Genomic DNA, 18700 nt, shown 5'->3' with positions numbered 1-18700 from the left:
GGGGCTGACAGGACGGCACATGGTGCAACCAGTCACGCTGCTGGGACACAGCTCTGAGGGGTTTGTCTGACCGGCCCCCACAGGGTACCAGGGCACTCCCTGCTTGCCGTGCCAGCCTGAAATTCTCGTGCCATGGCAAGCAAGGGACAGATCCGGCCAGATCCCCAGCTGTGCTTTCAGCAGGTCCGCTGGGATGCTCCATTTCCACTCGGATCATTTGAGGTAGAATTCTGTGATTGATGTTCACGCTTTGGGGATTAAAGACAAGGGAAACGACCGATAATCTCAAACGATCGTAGAAAACCGTAGCGTTTCTGGAGCTAAAACCACTCCAAGATGCTAATTGCCTTCGGGTTCCTTGCTTCTTAGCGTTACAATGCACTAACTTCTGTCTTTGCGGTTCCCCTTTCACCCAAAGCAGGTGCTTGGACTTAACTGGAAAGCATAAACCGCGAAAAATACAGAGAGGGACTGGTATAGAGGAAATGGACGTACAAATGTGCAGAATATCTAGAGCAGAAGTGATAACGTCTCTGCTGATACCCGTCCTTGCTAAGGAGATGACAAAGTGTTATGCCCCATAAAATAAAATAAAATAAAATAAAATAAAATAAAATAAAATAAAATAAAATAAAATAAATTTTCTTTTAACGGGAATCACAGTTTACTGACTACCGCAGAGTGCTGACCAAAATGTCTGTTTTTTCATGCAGACGCAATGACCCATCTTAGAGCACGACGCCCTTTATCAGCTTACATACCAAAGGGATTACGCCCTAGAAGTGCAGGCGCTGTGACCTGCAGCCTCTTTCCAACTCCACCAGCAGCCCCTCCACACATGACCAGAGCCGTGGCCTCCGTGTCGAGCCACTTCATTTCGGGAAGCACGCCTTAAACTGGGCTACGAAACCCCTTGCCACCTGTCCATGCACCAAAGCCGTGATGGCAAGATCATGATGCTGCCATCGCCACAGCTATAGGAAATGGGAGGGTTGTGCCTGTCAGACGCTTCCAATACCTACATTTGTCTCCAGGGGAAAAAAGAAAAGAAAAAAAAAAAAGCAGCGGAACAGAGGAATATCCAGTCTCCAGGATCAGTGAAGGACCGCCAGCCTGACTGGTCCTACAACGCCAAGGAAGCATCAGTACTGCTGGCAACAGCTTCTGCCGTGTCCAGAGGGGTTGCTAATAACTATCATGAAAACACTTAAAAATAGTCCAGACGAGTTTCCCCTCCCTCACTGGGCCTCTGCGTTTCAGTACAAGCAGCATAGCTAGAGCACAACACAGCGATTCCAAAATGCAGAGAGATGTATTGAGATATGGTATCTCAGCACTTACTCTGATTTTTTTTTTTTTCCTATTTGATTTTATTTTTTTTAAAGTTCAACTGACCCTTCTGGTCACCAACTTTCTTTGTGGTTCTCTGTAAGGATCGCTCTCCAAGAACAAAAAAGAAATCTCTGAGCTTTGATAGAGACTCTGGATGAAATTAAGAACTTCAAACCCCAGATTTTTGAAAGGAAAAACAGATGTCCTGTTTGTTGAGTATAAATAACTCCGTACGTGGAAGCCTTTTCTTTTACGCCGCATTAAATTTTATTTAATGCTGGGTGCATTTAAACTGTAAAAAAAAAAAAAAAAAAGAAAAGGAAAAAAAAAAAAAGGAGGGGGGCAGCGAAATATGTGGGTGACAAACCTCTAAATCTTTTCCTCTCTCGAAAGAGAACGAAACAGGCAGACGGGAAACCCTTCATCTAGATGAAAGCGCACAATGTGTTTCCTAGCAGACCTGGCGAGCCTGCTCTGGTCAGTGCGGCGGCGAGGGGGCTCAGCACCGGCAGCCGGGAAGGGGGGAGAGAAGGGGGCGGGAGGGAGGAGCGGCCGCCGGCGCCGGGGCAGAGCGGGGCGCGCCCGCAGGTGCCCGGCCGGCGCTCGGTGCCGCCCGGCCCCGCGCAGCTCGGAGCGGCCCCAGGCTGACTTACGTGAGCACGTAGTTGACGCTGACGATGCAGTGCGGGCGGGAGGAGCGGCTGTTGTGCACGATGGTAGCGTAGCTCTGCACCCACACCCAGCCGCCGTGCTTGGCCAAGAAGCGGTAGTACTTGGTGGTCACTTGCCCTTTCACCAGCACTGCGGGGACAAAGCGAGGAGAGCCTCAGCGTGGCTACCGCCTCTGGTTTGATCAGCCCCCGGGAAGGGGGCGCACACTCCCCCCAGAGCCCTGTGGGAGACCAGAGGGGTTAGGAACCCCTTAGCGGCACGTGGGGAAGCGGCGGGGACAAGGGTGGTGGAGCCCCCCCGAGCAGGGCTGATCTCAGTACCTGAGATCGTTATCAAAGGCTGATCGGGGAGATTGGTAGGGCCGGGGGGTGTCTGTGTGTGGTTGGCTACGGGAACTGAACCCCATACACCCCCATCCTGTAGTATCCCCATCGAGATTTTATTCTATAAATCTGTCTTTGGGGGTTATCTCTTCTCGTTACATTCTCTGTAAGGAAACTTACCGGAAATTAATATCCTTTCTATTCATCTATCCGTGTATTAATGTCATCATGATAGCAAAATAGAATAAAGTACAGCTCTCCGAATCAGGCTCACTACTGCAGTCAAAATTAGATACACAGATTTGTGAGACTTGGTGGAAGTGGAACAAAAGTATTTGAATTTCACTGGCATGGCTTTTTGGAGCAGGAAAAAAGTGTTTTCCTAACCAGAATTTGAAGAGCGCCTGAGATTTGTGCAGGGCAGTTTTTGTCCTACAACCAAAAAGATGAGGACGGAAAAATAGTCTTTCATTGCCAATCCCTTCCGTTTGCCACCTGTGTCCAACTCAGAGTTCAGTTGCTATCTAACCTTGTTTCGCTAAAAGCTGAAGCGGATTTTGCTTGTTCTGCCCTCCAGAGAGCTGGCTTTTAGCGTTCCGAGCTAGAGGTGAATCCCAGCAACCCCAAAGTCCATCTGCAAAGGGAGAAGATGGGGAGCAGGGTTTTTAACAAGAAGACCATCTCCTTACACAGGTGATGTGCACAACGCAGGTGAAAGGTGTCACAGCCATGGACGTGGTGGTAAAGGGTCTTCTCTATCAAGTCCTGGGGCTCGTAACCTGTTAGCTCGGCTACCCTGCAAAAGACATCAGCCGCAAACACGAGTGGGTGAGAGGACAGGAGAGGAGGCCTGTGGAAGAAGGGACAGGCTAGGGGAATAGATTTGGAAATAAGCCCAGCTCTACCTGGAATCTAAGAATATGAGCTTCATGTCTAGACTGGCCCGAAACATGAACATATTGCTGTGGAGCTTGATCTCCGTCACGGCACTGGGTGGCAGCGAGTGGCCCACGGCCACCAAGCCAACGTTTTGGTAGCAGCCGTCGAAGGGGGACATGTCCAGGCTGTACTGGCGGATCTTCAGGTACCCGCTGCAGTGAATGACCTGCCGGAGACACAGGAAAGCTTGGCGGCTACCCAGCAGGGGGGAAGGGTGTGCTGAGACAGGCGTCCCTCCCCACGAAGGGGGTCCGAACAATACCCCGCACCCCTCCTGCCGGTGCCGACGCGGCTGCCGGGCTCCCGGGAGCTGCTGACCTGCGCCTCCGCCCGGCAAAAAACCCCCTCCTTTTGGGAGTTTTCTGCGGCTCTATCGGGGTTGAGGTTTTTTTTCCGTACTAGAGTTCAGCGTTAATCTAAAGCCCATTAGAGTCAACGAGATTTTTTTTCCACTGGCTTAAGTGGTTTTTGGCCCACCTCCTAACTGCGCTTTTATTATTCTTCTAAAAAGGAAAGACGCGGAAGTGCCAATCCAGTTACAACTTTGTAATGAGGAGTGTATGCGCGTGAGAGAAAGCGTTTACATGTGTGCATGTGTCACATGTGTAAGATACGTCTATTATATAGATGGAGCAGACGCGGTCTATCGCCAAAAAGCACCTCTGATTTGAGTATTGTCTCCTAAACGTATCCTTGCAGATGACTGCTGTCTACTTCCACTCTTACTTCTCTATTACTAAGATGTTTCTTCTTGCAGTTACCTCAGCAGATGTTCTTGGTCTACGGTACATCGTGACACAACATCTCTCCTCGGGTTATGGGTACAACCCGCTCCTCGGCGTTGTGCGGCTGACACAAAGCAGCGAGGGGGTAGGAGAGGGAGCAGGGGCTCTCCTTACCGAGGAACCCCGAGCAGAACCATGTGAAGCACCCGGGCAAAACCCTCGACTAGGAGAGCTACACCTGCAGCTGACGAATCACCTAACGAAGAAACAAATTAACCCGGGGCTCGCGTTGCATCACCTGAAAGCTGCCAGAGGGAACCTCAGTGGTTGTGCGAGTTCGGTTCAGAGAGCAAAATTTAAAAAAAATAAAATAAAAGCCCCCAAACAAACGTCAAGGGGAGCTTGATTGCTTGTTTTTGGTTTTGTGGTTTGAGCTCTTCAACCTGAAACTCTGAGATAAATTAACCACATGAAAGAGTCCTGGGCTGGGTAAACCCCCGCGAATAGAGGTCTCACCCCCTCTTCTCTTCCCATTTTCACCGCCCTCCCGGCACAGGAATTAGGGAAGATTGGTGCGGGGGGAGCGGGGATCCTGGCCGCGGGCACGCACCTTGTAGCCCCCGCAGGTCAGGCCCGCGTTCCTCTTGGCCAGGACGCACTTCATCCTCAGGAAAAAGGATCTCTCGATCTCGTACTCTGGGAAGGGTGAAAGGCAGAGGTGGGGTGAGCCACAGGCTCCTCTGGCTCCGCGCGGTCCCCTACGCGACCGCGGCGGCCAGGAGGGGGCGGGGGCTGTGTACTTTACCCTGCACGAAGTGCGAGTGGTAAGGCTGATGCGCCGTCAGCACCGCCGTCATCTCGTCATGGTCGGCGGGGTGGATGTACTCGTAAATGCTGTTGCCGGTCAGCTCTACCTGTGAGAGAGGAGGAGAAGGAGGAGGGGGAGGAGGAGAGGGGCTCATCGCCGGCACCGCGCACCCTCTCCTGTCAGTCAGGGGGGTGGTGCAGGCAAGCACAGGGGCTAGCAGACCACCCAGCGTACCTGTGACAAGCCCAGGTGCACCGAGGCAGTCTCCGAGATGTACATGATCTTGCCATCCGGAGCCACGACAAATATGAAACCGTCCAACGTCTGCAGAAAAGGGTTGGGAATATAAATAATTCAATACATAGACAGATAGATCCGTGAAATACCTGTCCCTCTGACTTATTCTAGCAAACAAGCGTCGATGCGCAGGCTCTGATTATTCAAAAAGTTGGAAGGAAATGGGCAAGTCTTGGACAAGAATCCCTCTAAAACTCTTGGACTCCTGAGATATAACCCACTTCTCAGAGGGGCCGAGCTCAAAAGTAATGCAAAGTGCCTTGGAAGTATCTAAGACGAGGTCCTGGCTATCTGGTGATTAATATATGGGTCCCAGAAATCCTGAATACTCCTATCCTATTTCAAATGTCACAGTGGGGTTAGTGTTTGCATATTTTGTAAGGAGAATTTAAGCGATCAAAGGGAATCTAAAACTCCGCAGTGTAAATAACACAATTTGTCAGGTACATTTCAGCAGACACAGATGGGACTTCTGGGTGTGCCAAGAACCGAATAGGCCCTTCAAAGGCCACATGATTCCACCAGAAACACGTGGTGATGGTCACCGATAACATTCTTTAGTATTTCAGAGCGCTGCGAGTTTTCAGAGGTGTCCTACCTGATTTGTGTCTCTGCTAATTGCGGTGCCTTGCTGAGCCCTAACCTGTCGCTAGAGCCTCTCCCTACCACACCACTCTGAGCTTCAGAACATCAGTGGTATGTGTCACCTTGTTAATTAACTGGGGAAAAGTCATGTTCCTGTACCTCGGCAGCCTGGGACACACTGTGAATCCCTCGCTGTGGACCCAGTGTTAGACAGTTGTGAGGCAAAGGACCCAGAGGGACCAAGCCACAGCCCCAATAAAACACATGACATTCAGTCACGGCAGTTCACATTTCTGAAGTCGTTCCCCTCCTGCCTATCTTTCTATTAAACACTTGAACAGTTAAAAATTAGTCAAGGTGGCAATCAAAAGCTCAGAAGAGGGAATTATTTCTTTAATCATTAATACCACATGGCTGTCGTTTCCAGACTAGTACCTGCAAAAGATGGGATCCCAGTTCCCGTCCAACATTATCCAGTGGGCTGGTTCGGCTGGAGTGGCCCCAGGCTTCTCCAAGTCCTGTTATTTAAGACAAACAAAAAGGAAAATAAGGTCAGGAGATGAAAAATTTACTCGTGTGGGCCTGATGGGGGGAACATTTTTTCCTTGTATACACTCTAAAACATATATACATACAATCTTCGGAAAACTAGACCTGACTTCGTTGCAGATAAAAGCCTCTTTTGTGCATTTTTTTCAATATCCAATTCCTCAGAGAAAAATACCCAAATATCTATTTTGAGTTAACGGTGAAGTTAATTTTTAAGACCTAAGTGAAACAGCATGCCAGAACAAAGTGGTTTTCAGTGCTGCCTTCGGCTACTGGGAACTGTCCCCTTGAACTTCAGGGAAAGCGTCCTAACTTCACGATTCCACAGACAAGTCATTGTCCGACGGCACGGACCGCCCTCCCTCCTGGCCCGCTAAGTCCGTATCCGGGATTCACCTCTATCCCTTCCATCTCTCCTCCCGCTGCTCCGGTGGGCGGGATGGTTCCCTCTGCAGGGAGGGGTGATGTACCTCCGTAGAGCCCCTTCCAGAAATTAATCTCTCCGTACTTGTCTAGTGTTTTACACGCGTCTTGTTTTCTCCTATGCAAAGTGAGTAGTAATAAAAGCCAGGTGGAAGGTACTTCACCGGAGTAAAACTATTCATGGACGATGCCTTTTCACAGTGTTGTTGCTGAAATAATTTAAACGGGTCAGCTAAAACCTTTGAGGCTTATGCCATGAAATAAGTCTCACTCCGACACGCACAAGCAGTAAGATATCCTTATCGATGGATGGGGTGCAGGTCGCAAGGAGACCCGAGTCGGCCGGGTGTGCCCACCCCCGCAGTGCGGGTTCGGGAAAGGCAAGACCCCATTTTCCGGTTATTTCGAGTCAAACAGACGAGGTGGTGACAGCGGGCAGCCGCGGGCATCCCTCGCTATTGACCGGCCTCGCCCAGGTGTTTGCCGGTCCGAGCAAAGCCAACGATTTCCTCCGCGCTGTTTGAGCGGGGCATCCCAGCGCGGCCCCTGCGCGCTCTCCCCACCGCCGGAGCGGTGCGCCCCGCTCGTCCCTGCCCTTCCCTTCCTTCTCCCCTCTGCCTCGTCCACCTCTTCACAACAACTTGTCTCTTCACCACTCCTACACTTTTCTCCTTCCTCCTTTTCATAGCCCTACAGAGGCAGGAGAATTCCTCTGGCCCGTTCCTCATCCTGCAGCCTCAGCATGTACCAGGTCGCCAGTCAGAAACAGGCTCCTACCCATTAATTCTTCCACGCCAATTAACGGGGAGCCAGCCGCCAGGATGGAGGATCACCTCCGCCCCCTGTATTCAGGAAGAAGCTGATAAATCTTACACAGCTTCCAGGGAAAGAAACAGAGAAAAGCCCACGGTATATTTTTTTTTCCCGAGCTCCTCGGAGGTTTCTCTACTGGGAAGCCAAGACGGCCTGCTAGCGCTGAGGCGGCTCCTTGCCACGTCCCCCCACCCGGAGGGAAATCTGAATGATAGGTTTCTTTATTCAAGACTAAATCTGCACTGCCCGCCTATGATTTAAGTTGCTTATTAATCGAAGTTTACGGCTCTAATTATTCTTCTCCTAAAAGGGAAAATAACCCGACCCCAGCGGGTTAATGAACAGCTCACGGGCATTGCAGGTTAACCTCCCCGGGAAGGCGGTTCTTCACGGGGCGCTGAGCTCCTCGCTATGTTTCAGGTGGAAACCCCGCGCTGCTGGGCTGTGTCTGTTCATGGTTTATAATTAAACATTTTCACTTGTCTACCTGAACCGGCTTATTGAAATCCTGTCACATGAGGCTATCCTTTGTGCTGCCCAGATGTTTTCAGCACTTTCAAGTCGGAGACTATTTCTATTCGTTGCCAATCCCAGCCTCTCCCGAATCGACGGCGTCTCCTGATGCCCCTTAAATACTGTTTTTAAAGATCATAAAAGAAAGCCCCCCTCCATTAATTTTCCCTCCCCCCGTCTATTCCTTTAACATCCAATTTCCTTTTATCGAGGGGGCAAACTGTGATTTCTTGCACTTGACCTACCGCAGAAAATTCTGCAAATCCTTTGATTGCCTATTTAAAACAAAACAAGGAAATCAGCTCTCCCTTTTGCTTCAGGATTACGCTTGGAAACAAGATCTAAAGATTCTCTTGTAATTTGGAGAGCCAACAGCATAATAGCTTTGGAATAGAAACAAGCAGCTTTGTGAGGGGAAGGATAACTAAGTCGTTTTTAGGCAAAGGATTTTCCCAGCTAAAGTGGCCGAAGACAAAGCAAAACATAATCTATTTTGGAAGATTTCCAAGTTATGCCACATTAACCTTAGCACATAAAATTTGCTTTCTTCCCTGCGGCCCCTCCCCCACCGCGGTCTGGTTTATCATATTTACATAAGTAGCCTTAGAAGGGATGTATCTATTATGGATCTAAGGAGCTAGAGAGCTCAGATTTCATTTGGAAATAGAGGGGAAGTTTTATTGTTGCTTAATACTTGATGCATTGTAGAACCATTTCCATTTAAATACCCCGGACCCACGGATTACCTCCATGGACTGGCTGCATGGGTTTTGTAATTTCCTGAAAATGAGATTTCGATTTATAAAACAAGAAACCAATTAGTAACCAAATGAGGCGAAGTAGATCCACTAAAGTTGACCTAATCCCACAGGCACCATTTAGGTCAGTTCTTGGCGAATGAATGATGAGCAACTGTCTAACATAAACTCAAGGCACCATCCAGCTGTGTTATTCAAGAAGAAGAAAAATTTTTTTAAAAATGGATCGAGCTTTTATTTCAGAATGAATTTGATACTCTTGGCAAAATATAGATTATATGCTCCTGCCTAACAAACTCTTTCTTCTGTCTATCAATATCTTTCACTCGAGGAACTTTTTTTTCCTAAGAAGATGAACTATTTGTGCCACGAGAAACTGTCTACTGTCGTGAGGGGGGAAGGGAAAAAAAAAGAAAGGGAAACAAGTAAAAAAGAAATTTTAAAAAAATTAAAAAGAGAAGAAAAGCATTTAATTCAGCCTATCGCTCAACGCTGCCCAGCAGTCTGCACCCATACTTCGCGGAACCTGCGCGGTGCGAGCATGCTGACTCATCGCTTCTCTCAGCATTTTCCAGCAGAAAGCCACCGTGCTTTCCACATCAAAAAGCATGTGCATCGGTTTCATGGGCTCGCTACACCGGCGGGTCCCTGTGAAATGCCTTCTCCCACCCAGCCGTGCCCACCCCCGGCACTGAGAAAGCCCCTCCGCACCGCCAGCCTGTCCCCCAGGCTGGGCGCACGGCCAGACCCGCCGCGCTCCGCTGCCTTGGCCCTGTCCTTCCTTCCCCTCATCTTTTGATTGATGCAAGCCTTGATGTCGGCAGCCAATGGAACCAGGGGCTGGGTGGGCACCGTCCCTATCCAGTGGCGATGCTGTTTCAAGAAGCTCCTCTGTCCCAAGGAAGGGAGAAGAGATTCCTCAATCGTTTCTAATTTGATCTAGTCAAAAACGGAGGAAGGCAGGCGCAGGGAAATGAGACTCCGAGAAGCCAGGGCAGCTCCTTGGCCCTGGTTGATCTCCGGGTTACTTGTCCCTCCGTGAGCATCTGCAGCGCAGAGCCCACCTCGACCCCGTCCTTTGTCTGGCAATAGCAAAGGGGGGAGGGGGTGGTCGGTGGGGGTGGGGTGGCCAGAAGATGCAAGCCCTTATCTACTTTGCGCTGATTTGCCGGCTTTTAAAAGCAGTTACGGCGATTTCCCCAGCGGACTCTCCGTCATGAAACCTCAGCGCAATCCGGATTCACGGTAGCGGGCGACTTGACGCCCCCGTTTAAAAACACTTAGTGGAGAGCCCATCCTGAACTCCAGACCCGCTTCTTTGGGGGCCAGATCCTTGAAGACAGCTCCCTCCGGGGCCGGGGAACCCTTGGGCACCCATCCGGGGGCTTTGCCCCTGTCTGGCCGCACCGCTCCGCACGACCCGGCCAGGCCCAGGGAAGCTGGCTTGGAGACGAAGCCACGTATGCAAGGAGTTCTTTCCTGTTGCTGTGGATGGGCAGAGGGAGAGGCTGAAAGGGTTCTCCCGGAGGCAGCCCGCTGCTGTGGGGCAACGCGGGGAGCCTGCCCGACCGGGCAACCGCAGGGACTCTTCCCTAAGTCGGGTCCCAGCAGGTCCATTGCGCGTTTCTCTTCCAGGAGTTCCTCAAAACTGTCTCTCCGGGCAGCGGCCGCCGCCGCTCTCCCAGATCTCCCCACCGCCTCCCGGGGGCCGCGGTCCGGGAACGTCTCCGTATGCTTTGGTTTCCCTGCGTTCTCCTAGCCCTTTTAAGAGCCGCTCTATGGTTATTAAAGAAGGAGGAGCAGCAGCTCGCTCCTCGCCCGCCGGCGCCGAGGGGGATGCTGACCCCACGGAGGGCGCGGGATGCGGGCCCTCGGTCACCTCCGCCCCGGGGCTCACCCCTTCCCTGCGGCACCGAGGCGGGCCGGGCCTCGCAAGCCGCCCTCGCTGCGCTGGACAGGCCGGGGAGGGGCGGCCCGGGCACGGGCACAGACTTCGTTCAACCTGCCCAGCAAAGCCTCTCTACAGGGAGGACGAGAATGCCACCTTCGTGAGCGGCTCCTCAAGCAGCACCTTCCCTGCCTCCCACTGCCCCTCGCCGGCACTGCTGCCGCCTTAATACCAAGGGACAAGAGGGGCACGGGAGTTGTTTGGGAAGAGGGAGGCAGGACAGCTCAGTCACTATCTCCCACGCGGTCATTCTTCCTCGCTGTCCAGGGAAAATGACAAATAACAGCTTCGGGAGTCCCGGGAACAGAAGTACGTCCTAGTCACCGGCAAGCCAAAAGGCAACTGGGATGTTGTATCGAGGAATTAGCTTGATTCGATTAACCATTTAATTAAATCGTCTGCAGCCAGCGCTCCGTTCTGCTATCGCCTAACGCCCGACAGCGCTGATTTCCCAGTTAATTTAACAGGCAGTGGTTAATGATAACTCAAAATCTGGGCCAAATGAGGCTTCTGTGAAGGACTGGGTCGCCGAGGGCTCAGATGGAATAAAATAAGTTATGCTAAAAAAAAAAAAAAAAAAAAAAAAAAAAAAAAAAAGCTGCTCATTTCCACTGCCTGCGGATGCCATTAGCAAGGTTTTGTAAAGATTTATTATCTCGGTAAATCACACGTATTCATTTGAAGCAGAGATAAGTTGGCATTCCTCTTTCTTTATAAAAATAATAATAACAGGGAGGAAAAGCCCTGTTGACTAAACAAACATCCCTGTTAAGAAAATGGTAGTTGAAATAACGCTGAGGCTGTTTCACTATAAAAAGAAATACCAGGATTTTGGCATACACGGGATAGCGGAATTGCGCTTTGAAATGCAAACAAACGGAACCGTGTCCAGATTAGAGAAAGGGGAAAAAAATCAGAGACATTTTCGAGCACCAACTACTTATTCGTTTCTCCAGAAGACTCAAATTCAAATAGCCTTTATTTCGAAGAAATAGGGGAAGGAAGGATTTCCACCAACGCACACGCTGTTTATATGCAAGTTGAAAAATACCCTCCAACATGAAAACTGTCGTATGTTTACACAGGAAATACGACTTTTCCCGCTCTTCTTATTAAGTAGTCTTTCTAAAACATAAATCTGGTTGGCTTTTTTTTTTTTTTCCAACGATCCTGCTAGTACTTTAGTTCTGCTCTTCGCATTTTAAGTTCACATCAAAACTGGAATTAAACAGAGATGCAGCGTGGAGAGTAAACTGCTGCTTAAATGAGAAAAACTTCTGTAAGAAAATAAACATTGAAACCTAATGCTCAATCATTTCCCTTTGCAGCAAGAAAAACAGCATTAAATCACCTATCCACGTGGGAAACGGATTTTTTTTTCCTGTTGATCTCTTCCCCCTTTAAAATAAAACAAGGTTAAGGGTTTCAATATTGAAATGTTAACCATCCTCATTCGGCGAAAGTTTATGTAAACGGAGTCTCTGCTTTTGTCTCGAAAAGCAAACGCCTCTCCACACCAAAACGATCCCTTCCCACTAGGACAGACTGCAAACTCTCCTTTTGCCTCTCTGGTGGCATATGTAGAATAGGACCCTTAAAATATTCCTAACTAAAGAAGAAAAACACAACCCAAACAACAGTGATTTATTGTGACACCTGGGTTTTTTGTTTGGGTTTTATTAATTTTTTCCTCCCTTCCCTTCTCTATACTGCCGAAGGTTAGTGAAGAATTACCCTGCAATAGTAATAGTGATCACATCGTTTTTTGGCGGAAAATTCTTTTAGCCCTTCGACATCCCGGAGATTTTTCTACCTATTTTTTTGCGTCTAGGTTACTTACCGTTAATGATTTAATATTAAATTGAAATATTAGTCTTTATTAATAATGAACGTTAAATCGGGAATCAATTTATTAAGAAATCCTGCTTGAAACACACAAACAAACAAACAAACAATCCTTAAAACTCTTCCTTAATGTCCTTAGAAATTTACCAGATATTCACTCTTTCCAAAGCTGTCTGATCACCGAAAAGCAGTATAGGTCTTATACTCTTTCTCCTCCTGGATAGAAGTGTTTTAGTACTGAAACGATACAAGAAACCTACGTCTGGCACTTTTCGTCCTTGACAGTTTTTAATCTGCTGAGGACCTAATAAAGTGAAATTGGGGGTAGAAAGAACAACCCAGGCGTTTCAATAATTTGTGAGAATTGCACAACCATTACGAGAGAGAGTTCGTAGAAAAATCTCTGTACAGTTTGTCGAGTTTGTCCAGTGCCACTGCCTTGTGTTTAGATGTCTGTGGTGAGAAGGAAACCCCACGTGTTTATTTTGTGTGTGATTCTCCTGGTATTTCACTCCCAGAAAACTCTTGTTTCCAAAATGAACCCGAAATCTACCCACCTTCTTCCTCTATAGGGATATTTCAGACAGAAAAATATGCAGACAAGCGCACACCGATTCTGTCTGCCCTGTCCCCAGCCCCGCGTGTGCGCGGCGATGAGGAGTGTATATCTTTCTGTACATGATTATTTACAACCAGCTCTATGCAAGCACTCTCTGGGCAGATGGAAATTCACTCTTGTACGGGGGAGAGGGTGTGAGAGTTACTCTGGAAGTGGAACTCGCTCTTACGGAGACAACGTTTCTCTATCCTGACTCATCCAAGATCTCTTCAAAAGTACGGCATGACACTGTGGCGTGCTCCCGAGCCTCCTGCTACCCATCTCCAGTGTTTTGGCCAACTCATCGGGTCTGTCCCGATGCTTGTATCGCTTTCCTCCCCAGGGAAATACAAGCAAACGGACCTCCATTACATACATCCAACATCCCTACCCTGCCTCCTCCGTTCAGAAAGACCTGTCCTTTCCGTGCGTCATTTGCCCGGCTGCCACTACCTGTTCTTCCTTCCCAGAGAAACGATGACTTTTTTTTTTTTTTTTCTGGGGTAGGGGCACTGGAAAACCAGAATAGCACCCCTCTTCCTTGCCTTCCTCCTCTCCGCCACAGCCAGACAAGGACAAGCACAACCGCAGCGGGAGCTCAAGCTGCTCCGCCGCGTTCCCGGAGCCCTCTGCGTCCCCCAGGGTCCCGGGGAAAATCACCCGGGCTTGGCTCCCGCAGGGCCAGGCACAGGCGCAGTGCCGGGAGGCCGCTCGTGGGCGCCTCGCTCGTGTTTAATCGCGGCACGGGCGAGCGCAGGGAAACCTGCAGGGCCAGGGCCGAGCCGAGCCGCTCTCCCCGCTCTCCCAAGTACGTGGGAGACAGAGGCAGCCCGCGTGGGTCCGAGGGGAAGCCGCCCGGCTCCACGCCACATTGAGACCCACGCTCCCGGGCCTTTGTACCCCGCTCGCAGCGCGCCCCCGGCCGCGGCCCTGCGCGGCCCCGGGGATGTGGGGGCGGCGGTCCCGCGTGGGTCTGCAGCCTGCTCGGCGCCGGGCCTCCCGCGGCAGCGCCTCGGAGGGGCGAGCCCTCCCGAGCCTGCTCCCCGCCTTTCTTTCTAATGCGCAGTTTGCCTTTAATGAGGCTGCGAAGGCTCCGCTGCCCCCGAGCCCCGCTCAGCCGCCCCCTCTGCCTCCGCACTCAAATTAGCATCTGCTGCGGCCGGCAGCGGCCCCGGCCCCGGCGCGCTTCGCCACACGGTTCCCCAGGGCATTCAGGCATCCTGCGCTGCCACCGAGGGACGGGGCTCAGCTATTCTTCTCTTCCCATGATTACTCACAGCCTACAAGCAGCACCATATGCTTCTTCTGATCAAACAACCCGCTACATAGGCACCAGTAATTGACGAGACCTGCTCGGAATCACGCAGAAAGGTAGCCTACTGAGACCGCAGGAGTTGACAAATCATTGCTAATAATCCTTTTAGGAGCATCATGGGCATCAGGGTTTGCAATAGCTTTATTTTTGTAAAGTATGCTCTGACAGTATAAAGGACAACTCCGTCTCCTTTGAAACAGAGGACTGTCCCGCATAATGATCTTCAAGGTGGCAAAGCAAGTAGAAGAGGAAAGTGGCTTGATGAAGACTTTAATTATTATTTTTAAAGGTTTCATTTAACTCCTTCTTTGGTTACAAGCGACTCGATGATATGGCAAGTTGTTTAAAGAAATGATTGTAAAATGCACTGGATTGGAAATTACTGCCGTGGACTTTAGGTATAAACATTCATCTGTAACCTGCGGCGGGGGGGGGTATTACCTCCCCCAGTCCAAATGACTGCCACATTGCATATTTATTTTTAAAAGTAGAACTAGTACCAATAGTCCACAAATTGAACCGTGAAAACAAAACAAAACAACAACAACAAAAAAGAACTCCTCAAACCACCAAACCAGACAAAACTAAAGCAAAACAAAACCAGGCCATATACACACTCTTGATTTGTAAAAAATACAGGCCAACCGATTCGAGATACAGCTACAGAAAGCACATGGGGACAGAGCTGTATTACGTTGTTTCTTGTGTACACTCACTTTTCAACAAAAGATGCAGCAAATTTCGTATTAGGTCAGGGAAAAAAAAAAAAGCTCTTGATACTTTTTCTTTCATACAGACTGCAACTCTATCGAGTTGATCTAAATAAAAGGTTAATGAATTTTTTCAAAAATTTTTCCCGTACGTCTTACAAAATCAATAGAGTGAGAACAGGAAAGAACTTTATTCTGACTCTCTTAGCTTTGTGCTGTTTGTTTGTCTTGGCAGCCGATCCAGAAGCCCAAAGACAGTCCCTTTAAATCCTGATTCTATTTAAAAGCAAAAGACACTTCAGAACGCTTAAGTTTTCTTTTACTGGACAGGCCTGTTGTTGCTGCCGTGAAGTCTCCTGTTGCCTGTCGAGGAGAATCATGTCTAGGCTGGGACACTGGTTTTGCAGCACTGGGTGGGCAGGGGGATTGAATATGTCTGGGTGCAAAACTCCTGCTAAAATTTTCCGAGGGCGATTAACGCCCTCAAAAGCCCTTGTGATCCTCAGAACGAGACACAGCACACTGGTGATGTGGTTCAGTGTGCTCGATTTATTTATTTAGGCTGGGTGTGAGTGAGCACGCCTGCATGCGTGCCCTGTACCTGCACACCGCACCTTTCCTCGAGAGCTGAACTAAGGCTTTAGGACTTAGCATAGACTTATGTAAATATTTACCCATATACTAACTCGCCCTCACAGAATGACTATAAATAGGGGTGAATCGTGCCCTCTTAGGCCACGCGTGTGCTTGGTGGGGGATGCACATTTGACTGGGAGACTGGGGGAAAGGAGCCCCGGGTTTGCTTTAGCAGAACACACAGCAGAGCTCAGTGCCTTCAAGTATTAGCAAAAGCACCATAAGTCTCCAACCAAACCTGTCATAGGAGCGAAAGGGAAAGTATTTACAACAGAGAAAAGTGACAGCGGAGGGCACCCTGTCTCCGAGCGCACCACCCCATAGGATTGACCTTTTTTTTTTTTTTTTTTTTTTTTTAACGTAAAAGTGATAAATGACACCTGCATAAGAATGGAAATAGAGGTAAATAGGCATCCCACCTACCTTCTGGAAAAACCACTCTCATTTTTAAATAGCTGGTGGTGAGTCTGATTATGGATGCTTTGTCCAGCTGAGAGGTGATAGCGGAGGGCAGGGGTAGTAATTTAGCCAGTTCATAAAATTCACTGTTTTCTTTCTCCCGTCTAGTCCGGGCAGCATTTTTGGACTTCTCTTTCATCGTGTTTTTTTCCCGCTTCCTTGCTACAATTTAAACTCCAGAGATTCATCCAAAGGTGGAAGGGAAACTCATCTGCAATTCGTCTCTCCGGAGCATCAGGCGGTGATTCTGAGCGCGGCCATTACTCAGAGAAACCGTTCTGTTGTGTAAAATGCAAACAAGTATCGAAGAGTAGAGGCGTTCTTTAAAAAGAAAAAGAAAAGTATATATACTCTGAAAAGCAGAGTCAATTGGGTGGGAAAGGCATTTATCCAATGCAGCTCAGCACTCCAAGCAACTGCATTAAAAAAAACAAAACAAAATAAAAGCTAGAAGATTGAGGCACGAGACAGCAACCAAACGATGTATTTCTGGCCTTTTTTCCTACTCATGGCGGGCAGCGTAACTCCTCGGAAGAGGGTCATAGTAATCCCGTTTTTTCCCGTGATCCGTTGTCAATCCGAGGGCCGAAACGCACGGCCGCGGGCTGCCTTCCAGGGCGCTGGGTGACTTCCCGGGAGCCTCTCTCTGTGAAGACAACAGCAGTCCCGGGGTGAGAGAGCCGGTACACGCCGCCGCAGCGGAGCCGCGAGAAATAATAATCAACAGTCAGCCTCCGGCGGGTGTAGTATTTTCTCCCACCAGAGGGGAAAGAAAAAAAAAAGAAAAAGTGTATTTTCGCATCTAGCGCGCCCGTGGAGAAGCCTGCCTCGCACTCTCCTCCCACAGCCCTCTCACTTCCCAGCCCAGGTGTGCACTGCATGACCAGAACGAAAGCGCAGCAGAAAGCAGTCCCCGGCTCCCGGCGTTACCGGGTTTGGTGCTGCCGGGGCTGCGCCGTCCCCTTCGCGCTCCCTCGGGCCGGCACCGCGGCGGCGGCCAGACCCCCCCACGCTCCGCACTGCCAGACCCGCAGTGAGGGATACATTCCCAATCACGGAGTATTTCTGCTTGTTTTCCTTTTTCTCTTTTTTTATTTTCCCCCTTTGAATTTCCCCTCTTCTCGGCTACTGTCCTCATTCCTCGGCTGGGGTCGGGGATGTCTACCTCAGCTACACCCCAGCCAGGGGAGGCACCCTCTGCCCAGCCCTGCCCCGAGCCGGAATCCACCCAAACATCACATTTTCCCAACCAAATTATCTTTTTTTTTTTTTTTTTTTCCCCCTCATTTTCCACTGTGGGGAAGCGACCCACAGCCTAGCCCCGCACATCACTGCGGTTCTTCGCTGAGGCTGGAAGCTTGTGGTGGGTTGTGATCTTCTTTTTACCTACCTTGAATCCCTGAGCCCGGCAGCCTGCAGAGAGCTCTCCCGGGGTGAGGAGCCCAACTCTTTAATTGGCTCATTAATGGCACGGGGAAAAGTTTGCGCCTGTCACTGCTCCTCGCACCGATGGGCAGACAGACATTGCCGCCTCCCCATCCCCTTTATCGGCTCCCAGGCTCTCCGTCTCACATAACGAGGGGTGGGGTGGGGTAGGGTGGGGTGGGGGGCGAGGTTGGTATTAATGAAGAATCCCTAATTTGCGGCTGAGAAATGCCTAATAACTTCTTGATGGCTAAAAGCCTTTTAGCACAACTTCATTTCTCTCTAACTCCCCCCTTGCACCCCCACCTCCCGGCCCCCGGCCGAGCCCTCCCTTAATGCCACTCACGGAGCCGCCTCGCTTCCCGTTGGCCGCCGCCACCCGCGCCCGGCCTCCCACTGGCGGAGGGGGCGGTTGCGTCACGCGGACACATTCCCACCCCTCTCCCGTCTCCCCTCTTTCCCTATGTCCGCCCTCTGACCTGGCGGCGCGGCCGGGAGGAGTGGGGACACACAGACACCCACAGGCATACACAGACACACACACACACCTTCCTCCGCGTACCCGCTGGGGGTTTATGCGTGTTGAGGTGGGTACATTTTGGCCATCGCCTCTCCGCTGGGCACCAGGGGTGGGCGGCCGAGGTCCCGCGGGACTGTGGGTGGTGAGGATCGCCGCAGTTTTACACACTCGTGCACATTTCTCCACCCCAAACCCCACCGAGCAAGTGGTCGCGCTTGGGAGAAATGAGCTGCGGTCACGTCCCCTGCTGCCCCCCTCCCTGACACCCCTAACTTTCACCGTGTACGGTTTTCCCCGGGGCTGATGCGCTGCGGGACAGCGTGAATCGCGTACCGTGGTGGAAGGGGAGAAGGATGGAGAAAGACTTTAAAAATATTTCTTTTTAAAAATTTTAAAAAACGCTGGAAAAAAAACCCCAAACCCTCAAACAATCTCACGAACAAATTAAAAAAAAAAAAAAAAAAAAAAAAAAAAAAAAAAAAAAAAGGAGAGGGGAAAAATCCAAAA

General features: G+C 50.1%; 1 protein-coding gene across 4 annotated transcripts in view; it reads right to left on the bottom strand.

Moving 5' to 3' along the window:
* Window positions 1-17965, bottom strand: part of SIM1 (SIM bHLH transcription factor 1) — a 48873-nt gene extending 30908 nt beyond the window's left edge. The window contains exons 1-10 of one of the 4 annotated variants that reach the window (XM_069011078.1): window positions 17639-17965; window positions 16755-16894; window positions 16213-16664; window positions 6117-6199; window positions 5034-5123; window positions 4797-4905; window positions 4602-4687; window positions 3233-3432; window positions 3017-3123; window positions 1986-2133 (exon numbers count right to left, since the gene is read on the bottom strand). In XM_069011078.1, the coding sequence (XP_068867179.1) occupies window positions 1986-2133; window positions 3017-3123; window positions 3233-3432; window positions 4602-4687; window positions 4797-4905; window positions 5034-5123; window positions 6117-6199; window positions 16213-16387 (998 nt within the window). In that variant the 5' untranslated portion in view covers window positions 16388-16664; window positions 16755-16894; window positions 17639-17965. The other 3 variants (XM_069011076.1, XM_069011077.1, XM_069011079.1) reach the window with 3 other exon arrangements.
* Between the last annotated feature and the right edge of the window lie 735 nt (window positions 17966-18700).

The sequence above is a fragment of the Aphelocoma coerulescens genome, chromosome 3, assembly GCF_041296385.1.
Source record: "Aphelocoma coerulescens isolate FSJ_1873_10779 chromosome 3, UR_Acoe_1.0, whole genome shotgun sequence".
In the NCBI taxonomy this organism is placed as follows: domain Eukaryota; kingdom Metazoa; phylum Chordata; class Aves; order Passeriformes; family Corvidae; genus Aphelocoma; species Aphelocoma coerulescens.
This window is presented reverse-complemented; position numbering and strand designations above follow the sequence as displayed.